General features: G+C 36.2%; 1 protein-coding gene across 1 annotated transcript; it reads left to right on the top strand.

Moving 5' to 3' along the window:
• Positions 1 to 4,709: 4,709 nt before the first annotated feature.
• Positions 4,710 to 15,287, top strand: BPIFA2 (BPI fold containing family A member 2). The gene is made up of 7 exons (XM_051973719.1): positions 4,710 to 4,839; positions 7,150 to 7,291; positions 8,070 to 8,177; positions 9,018 to 9,173; positions 9,875 to 9,956; positions 12,671 to 12,734; positions 15,238 to 15,287. The coding sequence occupies exons 1-7, from the start codon at positions 4,710 to 4,712 to the stop codon at positions 15,285 to 15,287; spliced, it is 732 nt and encodes a 243-aa protein (XP_051829679.1).
• Positions 15,288 to 15,565: the final 278 nt, after the last annotated feature.

Genomic DNA, 15,565 nt, shown 5'->3' with positions numbered 1-15,565 from the left:
ATTACCATGGAAAACTGCCCTGATATCATAGAACCAAAAGATAACAAAGAAATGGAAAGAATTCACCACTCCTGAAGAGATCCCAAAATGAAAACTTCAAGAAATATCATAGCCAAATTCTAGGACTCCTAGGTCAAGGAGAGAATATTGTAAACAGCCAAAAAGAAACCATTTACATATAATGGTGCCATAGTCAGCATATTCTAAAAGGCTAGAATTATAACCAAGAATCACCTACTCAGAAAGACAGTGTATTTCTTCAGGGAAAAAAATAAATATTTAATGAAATAGAGAATTTCCAGCATTCCTGATGAAAAGACTAGAGCTGAATAGAAAATTTAATATTCAAATGAAAGATTCAAGAGAAACCTTTTTTATGGCAAGTATGAAAGAGAAATGATAAGGGACTCAACTAAATTCTTGATAGACTTATGTGGGAAAACGACACATATAACTCCTTAGAATGTTATTACTACAGCAGTTAGAAGGAGTCTACATTGACAGAGGACATAAGTTTGATTCAATTGTGTTGGAACAAAGGAGTGAGAAAGAGGTAAGTACTAAGAGTAGAGGGAAGAGAGAGACAGAATGAAGAAAATTTTCTCACACAAAATAGGTACACAAGGATGAGCTTTTATAATAAAGAGGAAAATGTGGGTGGTGGAGGCAAGCAATATTTGAACTTCACTGTCATCTAAATTGTTTCAGAGAGGGAAAAATATATATGTGTATATATATGCATATATATTCACATACATACACTCAGTTGTGTATAGAAATGTATTTTATTCAGTATGGAAATAGGAGGAGAAGGGGATTAGATAATGGAATACAAATGATAAAAGAAAAGGCAAATTAAAGGAGGCAGGGATTAGAAGCAAAATAGATTTTTGAGAAGAGACAGGATAAAAAGAGAGGGAGGAAAAAACAAAAGAAAACAGGATGGAAAGAAATACACAATAATCACAATAAGTGTAAATGTGAATGGGATGAACTCACCTATAAAACAGAAGCAGATAGCAGAATGAATCAAAAACCAGAGTCCAATAATATGTTGTTTACCAGAGGTACATTTGAAACAGAAAGACACACACACACAGAGTTAAAATAAAGGACTGATGCAGAATCTAATATACTTTAGCTGAAGTAAAAAAAGCAGGGATAGCAGTCTCAAAGCAAAACTAAAAATAGACTTATTGAAAAGGGATTATACTGAAGGCTACTATAGACAAGGGTGGCTAGATGGCTCACTGGATAGAGTTCTGAGCTTGGAGTCAGGAAGATTTGAATTCAAATCTAACCTCAGATATTTACTAGCTTGGTAACCCTGGACAACTCATTTAACCCTATTTGCCTCAATTTCCTCATACGTAAAATGGACTGAAGAAGGAAATGGCAAACAATTCCAGCATCTTTGATAAGAAACTCACAAATGGGCTCAGAAAGAATCAGATATTACTGAAATAACTGAAAACAGAACTTATAGACAATGAAGTAATATAATTTTTTTTTGGCATCAGTTTTCTCTGATAAAGACCTTATTTCTCAAATATATTCTGAATATGGTACTCAGTAATTAGAGCCCTGGACCTGAAGTCAGGAAGACTCATCTTTTTTTTACTTTAAATCTAGCCTCAGACACATTAGCCATATAACACTGGGTCACTTAACTCTGCTTCTCTCAGTTTCTTCATCTATAAAGTGAACTAGAGAACTAGCAAACTACTCCAGTATCTTTGCTAAATGATCAAAAGATATAAATAGGTTGTTTTTTTTTTTTAAACAAACCCAAAGCTCTCTGCAGTCATATGAAAAAAGTATTCTAAATCACTATTGATTAAAAAAACAGAAATTATGATAACTCGGAGATACTATCTCACTTATGAGAAATGAAAAAATATTGGAGAACAAGAGGGAAAAATAGATACATTAATGAACTGCTGGTGGAATAGTGAACTGGCTCAATTATTTTAGAGAATAATTTAGAACTATGCCTGAAGGATTCTAAAATTCTGCATACCCTTTGAATCAGTAATACTGATACTAGGTCTATATGTATCTTAAAGAGGTTAAAAAAAAAAGAAAAACAACTATATGTACAAAAATATTTATAACATCGCATATATATGCATATATATAAAACATCTGGTGGCAAAGAATTGGAAATTGAGGAATTGAGGAGATAGTCAAAGTGTGGTATATGGTTGTGGAATACTACTGTGCTGAAAGAAATGACAAGAGGAGTGGTTTCAGGAAAAAACATGGAAAGATCTAGATGATCTGTTGCAAAATGAATTAAGAAAAATCAGAACTTTATCATGTATAGTAACAGCAATATTTTAATGATGATCAGCTGTGAAAGACTTGGCCACTTTGATCAATGCAATGATCCAAGACAATTTCAAAAGACTCATGATAAAAAATGTTATCTAATTCTAGGGAAAGAACCGATAAGTTCTAAATACAAATTGAAGTATAATTTTCTCATTTTATTTTTCTTGCTTTCAAAATTTTGGCTAATGTGGAAATGTTTTGCATTATTTCACATGTATAATTGATATTCATACCATTCTGCCTCTTAAATACATATAAGATGATTTGGGAGGGAAAGAGAATTTACAACTCAAAATTTTAAAAGAAAAGATAATTAAAAACAAATAATCAAAATGTAAAAATATACATTTTTAAAATCTGAAAAAATTTTAAAAATACAAGAATTGATATTACAGAAACAGTGTTGATAGAGAGGAACCTATACTTGAAATTAAGCCTTGAGTTCAAATCCTGATTTGAGCATTCATTAGATATGTGATATTGGGCAAATTACTTCTCTCAGTTTCAGTTGTCATAATTTAAAATGCAACATGGTCTCCAATGGAACATGGGGATAAAAATATTAGCGCTTCCTATCTCATAAGATTGTCCTTGGATAAAATGCTTTGAATAGTATAGTCATGGTGGCTATTACCATTTAGGGGCAATAATCTTTTGACTTCCTTTCCATTCAATAAGCAAAACTAGCTTCTTGTCTAGTAGCAAGAAACCACTCAAAACACACTAAAAATGAAATACTCATCTTTAATCATAGGACCATAGATTAAAAGCTGAAAGGGGTGTTAAAAACCATTCTGTGAAAGCCCTTCATTTTACAAATAAGGAGGTTGAGGCTAAATAGCTTGTCCAAGATCATTGGGGTCAGAAAGGACAGAGACAGGATGTAAATGCCCTTCCTGTGGCTCTAAACTAATTTTTCTTTCCATTGTACCATGGATCTTGGCAGGAGCCTTCATCCTAGGTATCTTAATGACATTCAAATCCCTTGCCTCACAACTCATCATATACGATAATTATTTACTTTGGAGATTACTGAAGTCAGACATAGAGCCAGTCATGTGGGCCCTCATCCTTCATCACCCTTCATACTACTGTATAAAAGCAGCTGCCTTCCCAAGGCTTTCAGGAGATCTCAGAAGAGAATAGGAACAAGGATCCAAGTATCCTCACTGAAACAGGTAAAATCTGTGAGTATGGGGCAAAAATATTGCTGAGAAACTTTGTAAGGACAAAAAAGTGGGGATAATTGGGATTTGCTCTCTACTTTGTCCTTGATGCAATGCATAACATTGTTTAAGGTACCTTCTGAGGACAAGTTTCCTTCTTTGTAGAAATAAAGTGTGAGCATAGCAGCAAACCTACTAGATCTAATATCAGAGGAACTGGATACAAATGGTGACTATTTCTTGCAACTAATGTGATGTTAGGCATTCCACTTAACTTTTCAGGTATTTAATTTCCTCATCTGTAAAATCAGAGGTGAACTAGATTATTTCTGAATAACTTGTCAGTTCTAAGAAATTCTGACTTTTACTGGTTATACTTTTATTTATATTTATATATGTATGTATAGACCCACTTGTTCTGGACAAATCACTTCATCTCTGCCAGTCTTAGTTTCCTCATCTGTAAAATGGGGATAATAACAGCAACTACTTCCCATGAGGTCTGAGAGTGTAGAATGAGATGATTTAAGTACCATGACAGTCTTAAGGCACTAAACAAAGGTTGTTATTATTATTAAATTTATTAATATTAGTATTAGCCAGAGTTTCTGGGAAGCAGCATAGGACAATGGAAAGAATATTGATTGTGGAGTGAAAGGACCTGGGATCAAATCCTAGGTTTTTCACTTATTATCTGTGTGACTATGAGAAAAACTGTTAAACTTTCTCAGTATGATTTTTCTTATTTGTAAAATGAGTGCTGGACTAGAACACTATGCCTCTATTTACCACATTTTTCCCCTCTGGTGAGGCAACTGAGGTTAAGTGACTTGTCCAGGATCACACAGCTGGTAAGTGTCAAGTATCTGAGGTTGCATTGGAGGAGCACTGGAGGCTGCCTCCAAGGCTGGTGCTCTGTCCGCTGCATCACCTGGCTGGCCCCCATTCTTACCTCTAAACTTAGGATCTTATTAGTGTTTCTTTTTTGCCTTTGTAGACCTAGAACCTAGCTCAGGTTCTGATGCATAGTAACCATTTCATAAATGCTTGTTTTTCATGGTTCCTTCCTTAACAAGACAGTGAAAATTAGAGGAATGTACTCTAAAAGTAACAATTTTTCTTATGAATACCCAGTTGGTACAGGTAACATCCATTCAGTCCTCAGATGCTTACAACCTCTCCCCTCTCACTGCAGGAATCAGCCTAAAGATGCTTTCTCTTTGGAGACTCACTCTCTTGTGTGGCCTGCTCATCGGCCCCTCCTGCTGCCTGCTAGATTCCATCTTACCTTTGTCATCGATACATAGCAGCATCGATCGCCTGAAAGATGAAGCTCATGGTGAGTCAATAGAAGGGACAGGTAATGGCACAGGATAGGCAACTCTATCCACCACATCCCATGGCTCCAATTCTAGCAGGTGCCATCAGCTGAAGGATGATGCTTGCTCATGTGCACACCCAACAACCAGACTTTTCTAAGGCATCGTTCTTCCTATTCCACACCTTTTTATTGACTGACCTCTATGCTTGGAACTCTCTTCCTACTAATTTTTGTCTCCTGGCTTCCTACTTTTCTTCAACACTCAGTTCAAGGGGCAGCTAAGTGATATAGCGGATAGAGCACCATCCCTGAAGTCAGGAGGACCTGAGTTCAAATGTGACCTCAGACACATAGCACTTCCTAGCCTGTATGACCCTGGGCAAGTCACTTAATCCCAACTGCCTCATTAAAAACAAAAGAAAGCTTAATTCAAGTCCCATAGTTAGGTTTTTCCTGGTCTCGACCAGATGCTAGTGCCTATTCCTTGAGATTGTCTTTCATCTACTCTATATGTCTTGTCTATACAAAATTATTTTGATATTATCTTTTCCTTTAAAATGTAAGCCCCCTGAGAGAGGGATCGTGTTTTTGCTTTTCTTTTTATCCCCAGCCCTTGAAATAGTTTTTGGCATATAGTAAGCACTTAGCAAATGCTTGTCAACTAATGAAAAGAATGGTAGACATATCAGATCTTAGAATAGAAAAGATATAAGCAAAAATGTGCTGGAATTGTCCCCAATGCAACTCCTTTTTTCCAATTGTATTTTATTTTTCCAAGTACACTCAAATATAGTATTCAAAAATCATTTTTGTAAGCCTTTGTGTTCTAAATTTTTCTCTATTAGTTCCACAGTTCCTTTCTCCTCAAGACAGCAAACAATCTGATATAGGTTAAATATTTGCAATTTTCTTAAACATTTTTCTATATTTGTCATGTTGTGCAAGAAAAATCAGACCAAAAGAGAAAGAAAACATGAGAAAGATAAAAACACCAGACAAACAAACAACAACAACAAAAAAACAACCCAGAAATGTGGTCCACATTTAGTCTCCATGGTTCTCTCTCTGGAAGAGATTGGCATTTTTCCCTCCCAAGTCTATTATGTGAATTGAACTCTTGAATTGAAAGACAACTCTTAATTTATTAGTGTGAGCATTTAAAACTCAGAAATCTGCAAATCATACAGATCAGGATCTGACTGATTGCTTTGTTGATTATCTGAACTAAGAATGTGATGGAGAAAATTTTAATATTGCAGAGTAAACATAAAAATATTGAACTTGCATTTTCTCCAGAGAAAATGTAATTTCTCCTCTATCAGCAGCCTGCTAAGGTGGTTAAAAGAATTTAAAATTAGAATTTTGGAAACAATCTAATCACAGGATCATAGTTTTCATAGGAGACTGAAGTCTGGCCCAGCTGGATGGCACAGTGAATAGACCACCAGAATTAGAGTCAAGAAGATCCGAATTCAAACCCATCCTCAGACACTTACTAGCTGTGTGATCCTAAATAAGTCACTTAACCTATCAGTTTCCTCTTCTGTAAAATGAACTGGAAAAGTAAACCACTCCAGTATCTTTGTCAAGCAACAGCAACAACAATAAACCTTCCGAACCCAAATAGGATCTCAAATGAAAATGACTGACATCAACAAATTCAGGTCTAGAGAGTCCAAGTTACTCGCCCAACATCTTCCAGGTAATAAGTGATAGAGGAAGGATTCCTCCAGTTCTAATCCTCTTTCCATTGTACCTTGTGTTGCTGTTGTTCATTTGTGTCTTGATTCTTTTTGCAAAGATCTGGGAGCAGTTTGCCATTTCCTTCTCCAGCTCATTTTATGATGAGAAAACAGAAACAAACAAGGTTAAGTGACTTCTCTAGGAGCACACAACTAGGAAGTGTCTGAGGCAGAATTTTAATCCAAAAAGAAAAGTCTTCTTCACTCCAGGCTTGGTGCTCTGTTTAAGTGCCACCCAGCTGCCCTAGCATTGCCTGCCCATGCATTTGGAATGATTGATACTCTTGTTCCCAGTTTCCAATATAGTGTAGCAAATCCTAATTCCTTTTCTCAAAGAAGTGTGAACTCTTTAAGTATTTTCATTTGCCTTTAGTTTCTACACACTTTCTGAAACACTCATTTCCTTATCTGTTTCTTCTATCAAGGCAGAAAATTCTTTCAATTTTTCTAATCTGAGTCTCTTGGAGTAACCTGTTTTTAATTTCTTCACTGCTCCCTCTTTAATCTGTGCTTTGCTTCTTCCTACCTGCAAGGTGGTTGGTGTTCAATAAATATTTATTGATTATTTGATTGGTTTTATTTGCAGCGCTTAGTCTGGATCTTAGGGATGACTTTGAGAGATTGAAGTTTCCCCTAGAACACGTTATGAAGACTATCTTAAACGACTTTGAGACTCTTTCTGGAAAAGCTCTTGATGCTTTCATCTCCAAAGTTACAGCACTTATAGGGTAAGTTTGGGCCCTTTAGACTTAATGGAATCCTTTTAGAAAGAGATAGGGAATCCTGGTGGGGTGGGTAGGATTTGAGTCTATTCTATCTCCATACAGATTCTACCACAATAGGTTCCATCTCACTTCAATCCCCAGAAACTTCAAGAAAGATGGATATAAATATGGGATAGAGAATGTAGTAGAAGTTAAGGAAATTATAGAAAACCAGAGGCTAAGGCTTGGGGCAGCTAGATGCTACAGTAGATATAGTGCCAGGACTGAAATCAGGAAGACTCATCTTACTGAGTTCAAACTTGACCTCAGATACTGCCTAGCTGTGTGATCCTGGACAAGTCACTTAACTCTGTCTGCCTCAGTTTCCTTATTTATAAGATGAGCTGGAGAAAGAAATGGCAAACCACTCCAGTATCTTTCCAAGAAAACTCCAAATTGGGTCACAAAGAGTCAGACATGACCTTTCTAATTTATAATTTTTTTCTTATATACAATTATGGTTTTGGACTAGACTTTGGCCTTTTTTGCATGATGGACACCAGTGGCAGCCTTTTCAGAATTATATCTTTAATTATCCAAATAAAATATACAGAATTAAAAAGAAATCAATTATAATGAAATAATTATGAAAACCCCTCAAAAAAAATTCACCTTGTTGATAATTGAGAGTGTTTCTAGTTCTGAGCTTTGACAATCTTTCTTCTGTCTCATGTTGTTTCCTTGTCTTCGAATACTTGTCTCAGAAAAGAATGACATGTAATGACTTCCTTGGTGTCTGCAGGTTAAAGATTGAGGACATGGCATATCTGAGCCTCAAACCTGAATTGAGTGCTGATGGCAACAGTCTCCAGCTCAGACTGCCTGCTAGTGCAGCAATTAGCATGAAACTGTGAGTGCACATTGGGAAACAGGAGACTTCATGAGTGACGGCACCATGGAGTCCTGGCTTGGGGTTAGAGAATTAAAAAACTTTAGTTGAGGGCCTTGTTTTGTTTCTAACTTATTTGTCATTTTAGGTAAATAATTTCTTGTCTCTGGGGCTTAGTCTTCCTCCTAAAATGAGGATACTGAAATAGGCTGGCTTCTCAGATGCCTCCCAGATTAATATTCAGTCAAATTTGGGCCTTTCCTTTAAATTGGTCTCATTTATTCTAGTTATAAGTGAGGACACCCTCATAATTACTAATGCTAAGAAATATTTCAATGTGAACTATCATTATCCCATGAAAAAGGGATAAGTAATGTAAACTACTGGTTAAGGAAAATATAGATGAGCACAATGGGAAACTGATATAAATAATATAAACTTGTGGGTAAAGGAAATATTTCTTCTCTCTAAAATCAGGAGGTCAGATTAGGTAGCCTTCAGGAGACCTCCTATCTTTGACATTTTATGAGATTAGGCCTCATTTCAAAAACTAGTTTCATTTGCTTTGATTATAATTAATAGTGTAAACTTTTTATGCAAATACAGAGAATGAGTCACATTAAAATTTTGTATGGCATTATGTATTGTTAAAAGAAGCATCAATTATAATCAAAGCAAATAAAACCAGTTTTTGATAAGGGCCACCTAATCCAGCCCCTTTTTAGAGAGAAGAGTTATGTTCTAAGGGAAATATGTGAATTCAGATAATGATGTGGTGACATAAACTTATGTGTGAAGGAAAGAATGGAGAAGATATAAACCTGTGGGTCCTGTGTCTCAATAATTCTATTTTTCCCCCAGACCTCCTTTGATCTCAGATCTTATCAAAGCACAGGTCAATATGGATTTCCTTATGCAACTCAAAATTGTGACTGATGAAAAGACTGGTCTTTCCGAAGTGAGCCTTGGAGAATGTTTAGTTGACGAAAGCACTTTAAAGATAACTATTTTGAATGGGTGAGCATTATTTTTCATTTGTTTGGTTTTGTTTTTTCATTTGAGGTTAAAGTAGGAGAGGAACAGAGCCTTGTTCATAAGTTTACAATTCTATTTGTTTCTTATTTTTCCATCCCCAACATTGATCTTAGTTTCTTCCCCTTCTTGGTTTTATGGTTTTTTTCTTTCTTTCTTTCTTTTTTTTTTTTGTGAGAGCAGATTTTGATGGGAGAAGGGAAGAGTAAGGAGTGAAGAGAATGATATAGAACAGAGAACCTAGGGTACTAGGCACTGACCTCATCATCCTGCCATGCCATGTGACTGTGACCAGTATGAACTCACTTTGCCTCAGTTCCTCTCCTCGTAAAATCAAGATAGGGTTTGCTTCCCTCCAAAGCTAATGTGAATCTCAAGCAAGATCCTACATGAAGAAAGACAAGTGAGAGCGTTCAGTAAATTTAAAGCCATGTGATGTAATTGCTAACTGCTCTTATCAATAAGGTCCTATTTAAGATGTCTGATGGCTCTGGATGCTCTGGTCCATTTAACATCTGTGGTTCTGACATTGCTCTTTAAAAGTTCATTGGTGCTTTGTCATTTGTATTGCTAACAACCTTTTTTGAGGCCTTCAGTCAATGCACTTTTTGGCATCAGGTCTGCCCATGGATATATTCAATGGATGACTCCTAATACTGTTATGTCTCACTTTCTCTTTTTATTAGTGCTGCAGGTTTGAAGGCTCGCTTAGCTGAGAGCTTAACTGCTATGGTAAAGAAATTAATTCCTTCTATAATGAAAAAACGGGTAGGTTCTGAATATTTTCTTCTGGGTATTAAATTCAATAAACATTTTACTAACTAGTAATACCAAGAACCTTGTGGTCTATGCTAGGGATACAGAGATAAAAAATGGCATGGTCCATTTCATCAAGGAATTTACAAGCTATTGGGTAGATGAGATATGACATGCATATATCTTTCTATTATCTATATATCTAAATATATTTCTATCTTTCTGCCACTGTGATAAGAGGTAAAGAAGGGAATTTTGGACAGAGAAGAGGTTCAGGTAAAATACTATCCAAAATTTAGAAGGGAAAAATCAATTTTACTTGAAATGGGGTTGGAAGGAAAAAATACAGTCTTTGTACATATTTAACCTAAATCAGATTACTTCTTGTCTTGCGGAGGGGGTAGGTAAGGGTGGGAGGGAATAAAATTTAGAACATAAAGTTTTGTAAAAATGAATGTTGAAAAATCTCTTTACATATATTTGGAAAAATAAAATACTACTAAAAAAAGAATACTATCTAGACATAGAGAACAGCATTTATAATTCCAGAGGTTGAAGAAAGCAGGAATAGAACTGTAGAACAATACCTGTTGTTGTTGTTTGTCCTTCGCTCTTGAAGAAAACCATGACAGGTGAATTGGATTTAAGTAAGGGAGGGTGTGCAAGGTCACCTGCCTTACTTTCCCCTCCAGAGCCATCTCGGTTCAATAGCCAGCTATAAATCAGGATGACTGGAGATGACCCTGAATGCAATGCGAGACCTTGGTTTTTTAAGCTAAAGTCTTCCATAGGTCTCAATCTGACTGAGCCCACCTGTTCACAGATTCAGGCTAGCTAGCAATTGAGGCAAAGGATCTCCTCTTTCATCTAGTCACATACATACATACATATATACATATACACATACATACATACACATATACATATACATAATACACATATACATATACATACATACATATGTATATGTGTATATATATATATATATATATATATATATATATATATATATATAGGGAAGATCCTCAAATATGTCTAGTACATTTATCCTTCCACATCCCTTCCCTTGACATATCACAGGGTGACATAAGAAATTAAAAGGGAATTTTTTGGGGAGTTTTGCAGAAACCACAAAAACATGCAAAGGCCAGCAGACAATACAAAAAAAAGTTCAGTAACTCAGAAATAGATAAAATATATGTACATACTATATAGTATCAACATATTTTATCTTTTAATATAAGTCTTTTAATAGTATCATAATTTAGACTTGTATGATATAAAGAGAGGGCAAACAAATTTTGCATGGATTTTCCAGATCATGGGGATGCTTCTAACCCCTTGATGTGAAAGGGATAACGTATATCAGAAGGAATACTGTGAGTTAAGGCTGTTCAAGTAGATTGCAACCAGACTGAGGCTGTATTAGAGAAGGAAATAGCAAAATATCTCTGCCAAGAAAACTTCAGACGGGGTCATGAAAAGACAGACATGACTAAAATGACTGAACAACAACTAATAGGAAATTGCTGGAAATTTTGATCAGGGAAGTTCCATGATTAGGGTGATACATTATGAAGATCATGCTCAGAAGGTAAACAGAATAGATAAGTGAAGGGAAAGCCTGCAGGCAAGAATATGAACTCAGAGAGTTTACCATTGATCATGTGAGCAGAAATGATGAGGACTTGAACTTAGAGGGTAGTAACAAGAGTAGAGAGGTGGGAATGAATGAAAGATATACTTGGATAAAAATAGGACAGGGTTTTCTGGGGTATGGAGGGGAGAAAGAAAGAGAGCCAATTATGACTTCATGGTCTAAGTCTAGGAGATTAGGAAAACAGTGGTCCTTCAGAGATATCAGCATGATCCTTTGCTTTTGCTTAGTTGTTTGTTATCAAGTCTAACTCTTTGTGACCATTTGAGGTTTTCTTGACAAAGGATTCATGTGCTGTTTCCTTCTTCAGCTCATTTTATAGATGAGGAACTGAGGAAGTTAGGATTAAGTGGTTTGCTCAGGATCACACAGTTAGTAAGACTAGATTTGAATTCGGGAAATGAGTATTTTTGACTTCAGGACTGGCGCTCCACTGTATTACTAGCATTCTCCTTTAGCAGTTGCTATTCTTGTACTCTTTGCCAAGGAAAGGCTAGCCCACCATAGTCTGTGTATATATTTTCTTTTGGGGCTGATGAATGTTTATGCTCCCAAAAACCTTATCACGTAGGACTCAAGTCCTGCTTCTCCATACTGCTTTGAAATTATCCCTGTTATAGATGCTACCTGCTACTCTCACTTTTTTTTTTTTTCTGAAAATGACAATATCTGCAGATCACTCCAAAGCCTTAGGAGAGGAACAGAATTGTTCCCACTTAAGGTAGCTTAAGGTCTTGTGTCTTATCTCCTGTGCATACTTATTTAATACATATACCTGGAAACACATATAAATACACCTATGTACATTGGATTTTGAACCTGAAGAGCTTGGTTCAGAAATCAAATCTGAGCCTTACTGGCTGTCTAACTCAAGGCTAGTTCCTTTACATTTTCTTTATAAAATCTGTATAAAAATTCTTGTACTATCTCAAAGATGGTTTGAAGGATAATGCTTAGTCAGCTTAGTAACTACAAGCAAATATGCGTTTACAAAATCCATCAAATTATTATGGTTATCATAATTATTTTCTGCCCATGTATACTACTCACCATGTGTTCTGCCTTGTAGATGTGTCCTCTTATGGAGACCTTTGCAAAAGTCATGGACGTCCAGAAAGTTCAGGATGTGATAGGTAAGTTTCAGTCTTGATACTTTTCTTATCCTTTTTTAAAGCTCTGGTCAGAGATGGCAGACGCCAAATATTGAAGTTCACTTTCCCTTGTCTTTGTCCTCTTTCCCATAGAAATCTGGTCAATCATTCCCACCCTGCTCCTATAGTGTCACCAGTTATCAAAAGCCAGGCTGAAGTATTATTGATAATGTAATGGAACAATTTGGGAGATTGAGCCTCAAAGTGTGGGAACTGCCAGATGTATTTGGTGATTTTAGCTGAAATATTCATGATATGAGGATGGATGAATTCAGTGTTTGATAAAGAAAGGAAGAAAGGAAGGAAAGATGAAAAGAAGGAAGTTAGGAAGAAGGAAGAAAGAAAGAAGGGAAAAAAGAAGAAAAAGGGACAGATGGAAGGAAGGTGGGAAAATAGATTTGGAATATAGTGATGGACATAGAAAATCCCATTTTTAGCTATGCATTTTGAGTTTGTTGGGGGTGGGACAGACTCTGTGGGGCATAGATTCCATCCCATGTCAGTTAGCCTCTTAATATTTCATGTTAGATTTCAGTAGCCCCAACCTTGGCCAAAGACAAATCCCTAATTCCTGTGTTGTTAAATGGTAGTAAAAATAATGATTCTTTTATCTGTAGTACTTGAAGATTTATCAAAATGCTGCTGTTAGAATCTCTTTACGGGTATCAGGAGTTGAACCAGATGGTAGTTTCGTTCTGATCTATATCTAACTTCTGTAATCCTATTTCTTCCTTGCCTGTATTTAGTGAAAGAGATAAAAAGAGAGAGAGAGAGAGAGAGAGAGAGAGAGAGAGAGAGAGAGAGAGAGAGAGAGAGAGAAAGAGAGAGAGAGAGAAGGGGGGAGGGAGAGAAAGACAGAGACAGAGTCAGAGAGAAAGAGAGGGAGAGAAATAAAGAACCCATTTTACAGATGACTAAATTAAGAAAAAGAGAGTTGGGTCCCTTGCTCAGATTCATATAACTTGTCAGCATTGGTGCTGATATTTGAACCTAAGCCTCTTCTGACTCTCCTGGCACTCCATCATCTAGTCCTCCTTCCACTCCACAGTACCGCTTCTCTAGGATGAGGTGTGGATTTGAAATAAGAAGTTCTGGGTTTAAACCCCACTCTTGCAACTGTATGTCCTTAAGCAAGATTATTCCTTGGGACTCGATTTCTTTATATGTAAAAATAGTGGGCTGACCCCTCTGGCTCTAAACCCTATGTTGGCAAATATAATTTTGTCCTCATTTGAGTCTTACTAATTGAACTAGGGTATTATCTGTTACCAAGTTATATTAAAGCCCTTTATATTTGGATCAAAACATATAGGCATTTCTTATTAGATGAAAATTGGTCCCTTCCCATTCTTTAATGACTTGTGGGATTGTCGTCTGAATGCTCCAGTAAGGAGCAAATGCGAGTCAGAGCTAGATAACTGGCTGCCTACTGCTTCTATCTCCTTTTTCCTCGATCTCTGCTATCCTTGGTGATTTTTCTTCAGACTCATAATGTCTAGATGTTGGCTCCAATGAAGCTCATTAATTCTAGGACTGAATTGTAGCTGGAGCAATGTAACCAGAGTTGTTTCTCAGGGCAGTGAAATTTAGACTGTACATGTGGTGAGACACTGTAGAGAAACAAATGAACTTAGAACCCACTTAGCAAGAGTAAAGACTTAAAACAGGAAGCTATAAGACTGATCACATTCTACTGAAGCTCTCCCTGGTCCATCTCTACCTAATCCTTTCTCTGAGTGCCAGTCTCCTCAATATCCCAGTATGTCCATCTTTCACTATAGTAGCCCAATGGCTAGGAGTCTCTCCTTCTCTCAGATGATTTTGTTTTTAAAAGTTTCCTTAAGAGAGTGATTTATGCCATTTTGCCCCAAGCCCATTTTATGATATTTTCTTTATTCAAGCATAGAAATTGTTTGCTCTTCTCTGTTGAAATGAGAAGAGCAATGGACTTGAAAGCAGAACATCTTGATTCTAATTCTCTGCTGTCTTCCTGTTTGGACTTGGGAAAATCTTTTTTTTTCTCTGATCAGGTTCCTTCTCTGTAAAATGAAGGTGAACCAAATGGTATTTCAGTTCTGAGATATATATATATATATATATATATATATATATATATATATATATATATATATATATATATATAAAACTTCTGTAATTCTAATTCTTCCTTGACTGTATTTAGAGAGGGAGAGAGATAGAGACTTCAATGTCAGAGACAGAGATAGAGAGACAGAGAGAGAGACATCAACATAAGAGACAGAGATGGAGAGACAGAGAGACAAGGAGAGACAGAGAGAAAGAGAAAGAATAATAATAATAATAATAGAAAGCTTTTACTGGTAAAAGACTAACTGATCTTTTAGAAGTTTTGATTGTTTGCCCTCAGACTTTCTCCTTAAAACAGGCTGTAGGGCTACTGTAGCTCTGTCAATTAATTTCCTTCTATTGTCAGAGAATTAGATCTACATTCTGTGTTTTCTTTCAGACTACCTTAAAACTCATAAATCTATGGCGCCCTCTGCAATTTTACGCTGATGAGTACCCTAATCTAACCCACCTAACAAGTAAGAATACTTTAATTTCTTCACAAAATCCTGAAGAAGAAAGGCCCTTCTTCTCAAGGAACCATATAGTCTTCATCTCTTGTCATAGTGGTAGTCAGAATTTCTGGCTAATTGGTCCCATAGTTAGAGCAAATGAGGTCAGAGTTCCATTTTTCTATGAATCCATTAGTGTCTTTATTTCACACTTATAGAATGAGCCTTAATCCTACTCACAGACCAGTTTTTGTCTTTGGCCCCAGATTTTACCCT

Source organism: Antechinus flavipes, chromosome 2 (genome assembly GCF_016432865.1).
Source record: "Antechinus flavipes isolate AdamAnt ecotype Samford, QLD, Australia chromosome 2, AdamAnt_v2, whole genome shotgun sequence".
In the NCBI taxonomy this organism is placed as follows: Eukaryota; Metazoa; Chordata; class Mammalia; order Dasyuromorphia; family Dasyuridae; genus Antechinus; species Antechinus flavipes.
This window is presented reverse-complemented; position numbering and strand designations above follow the sequence as displayed.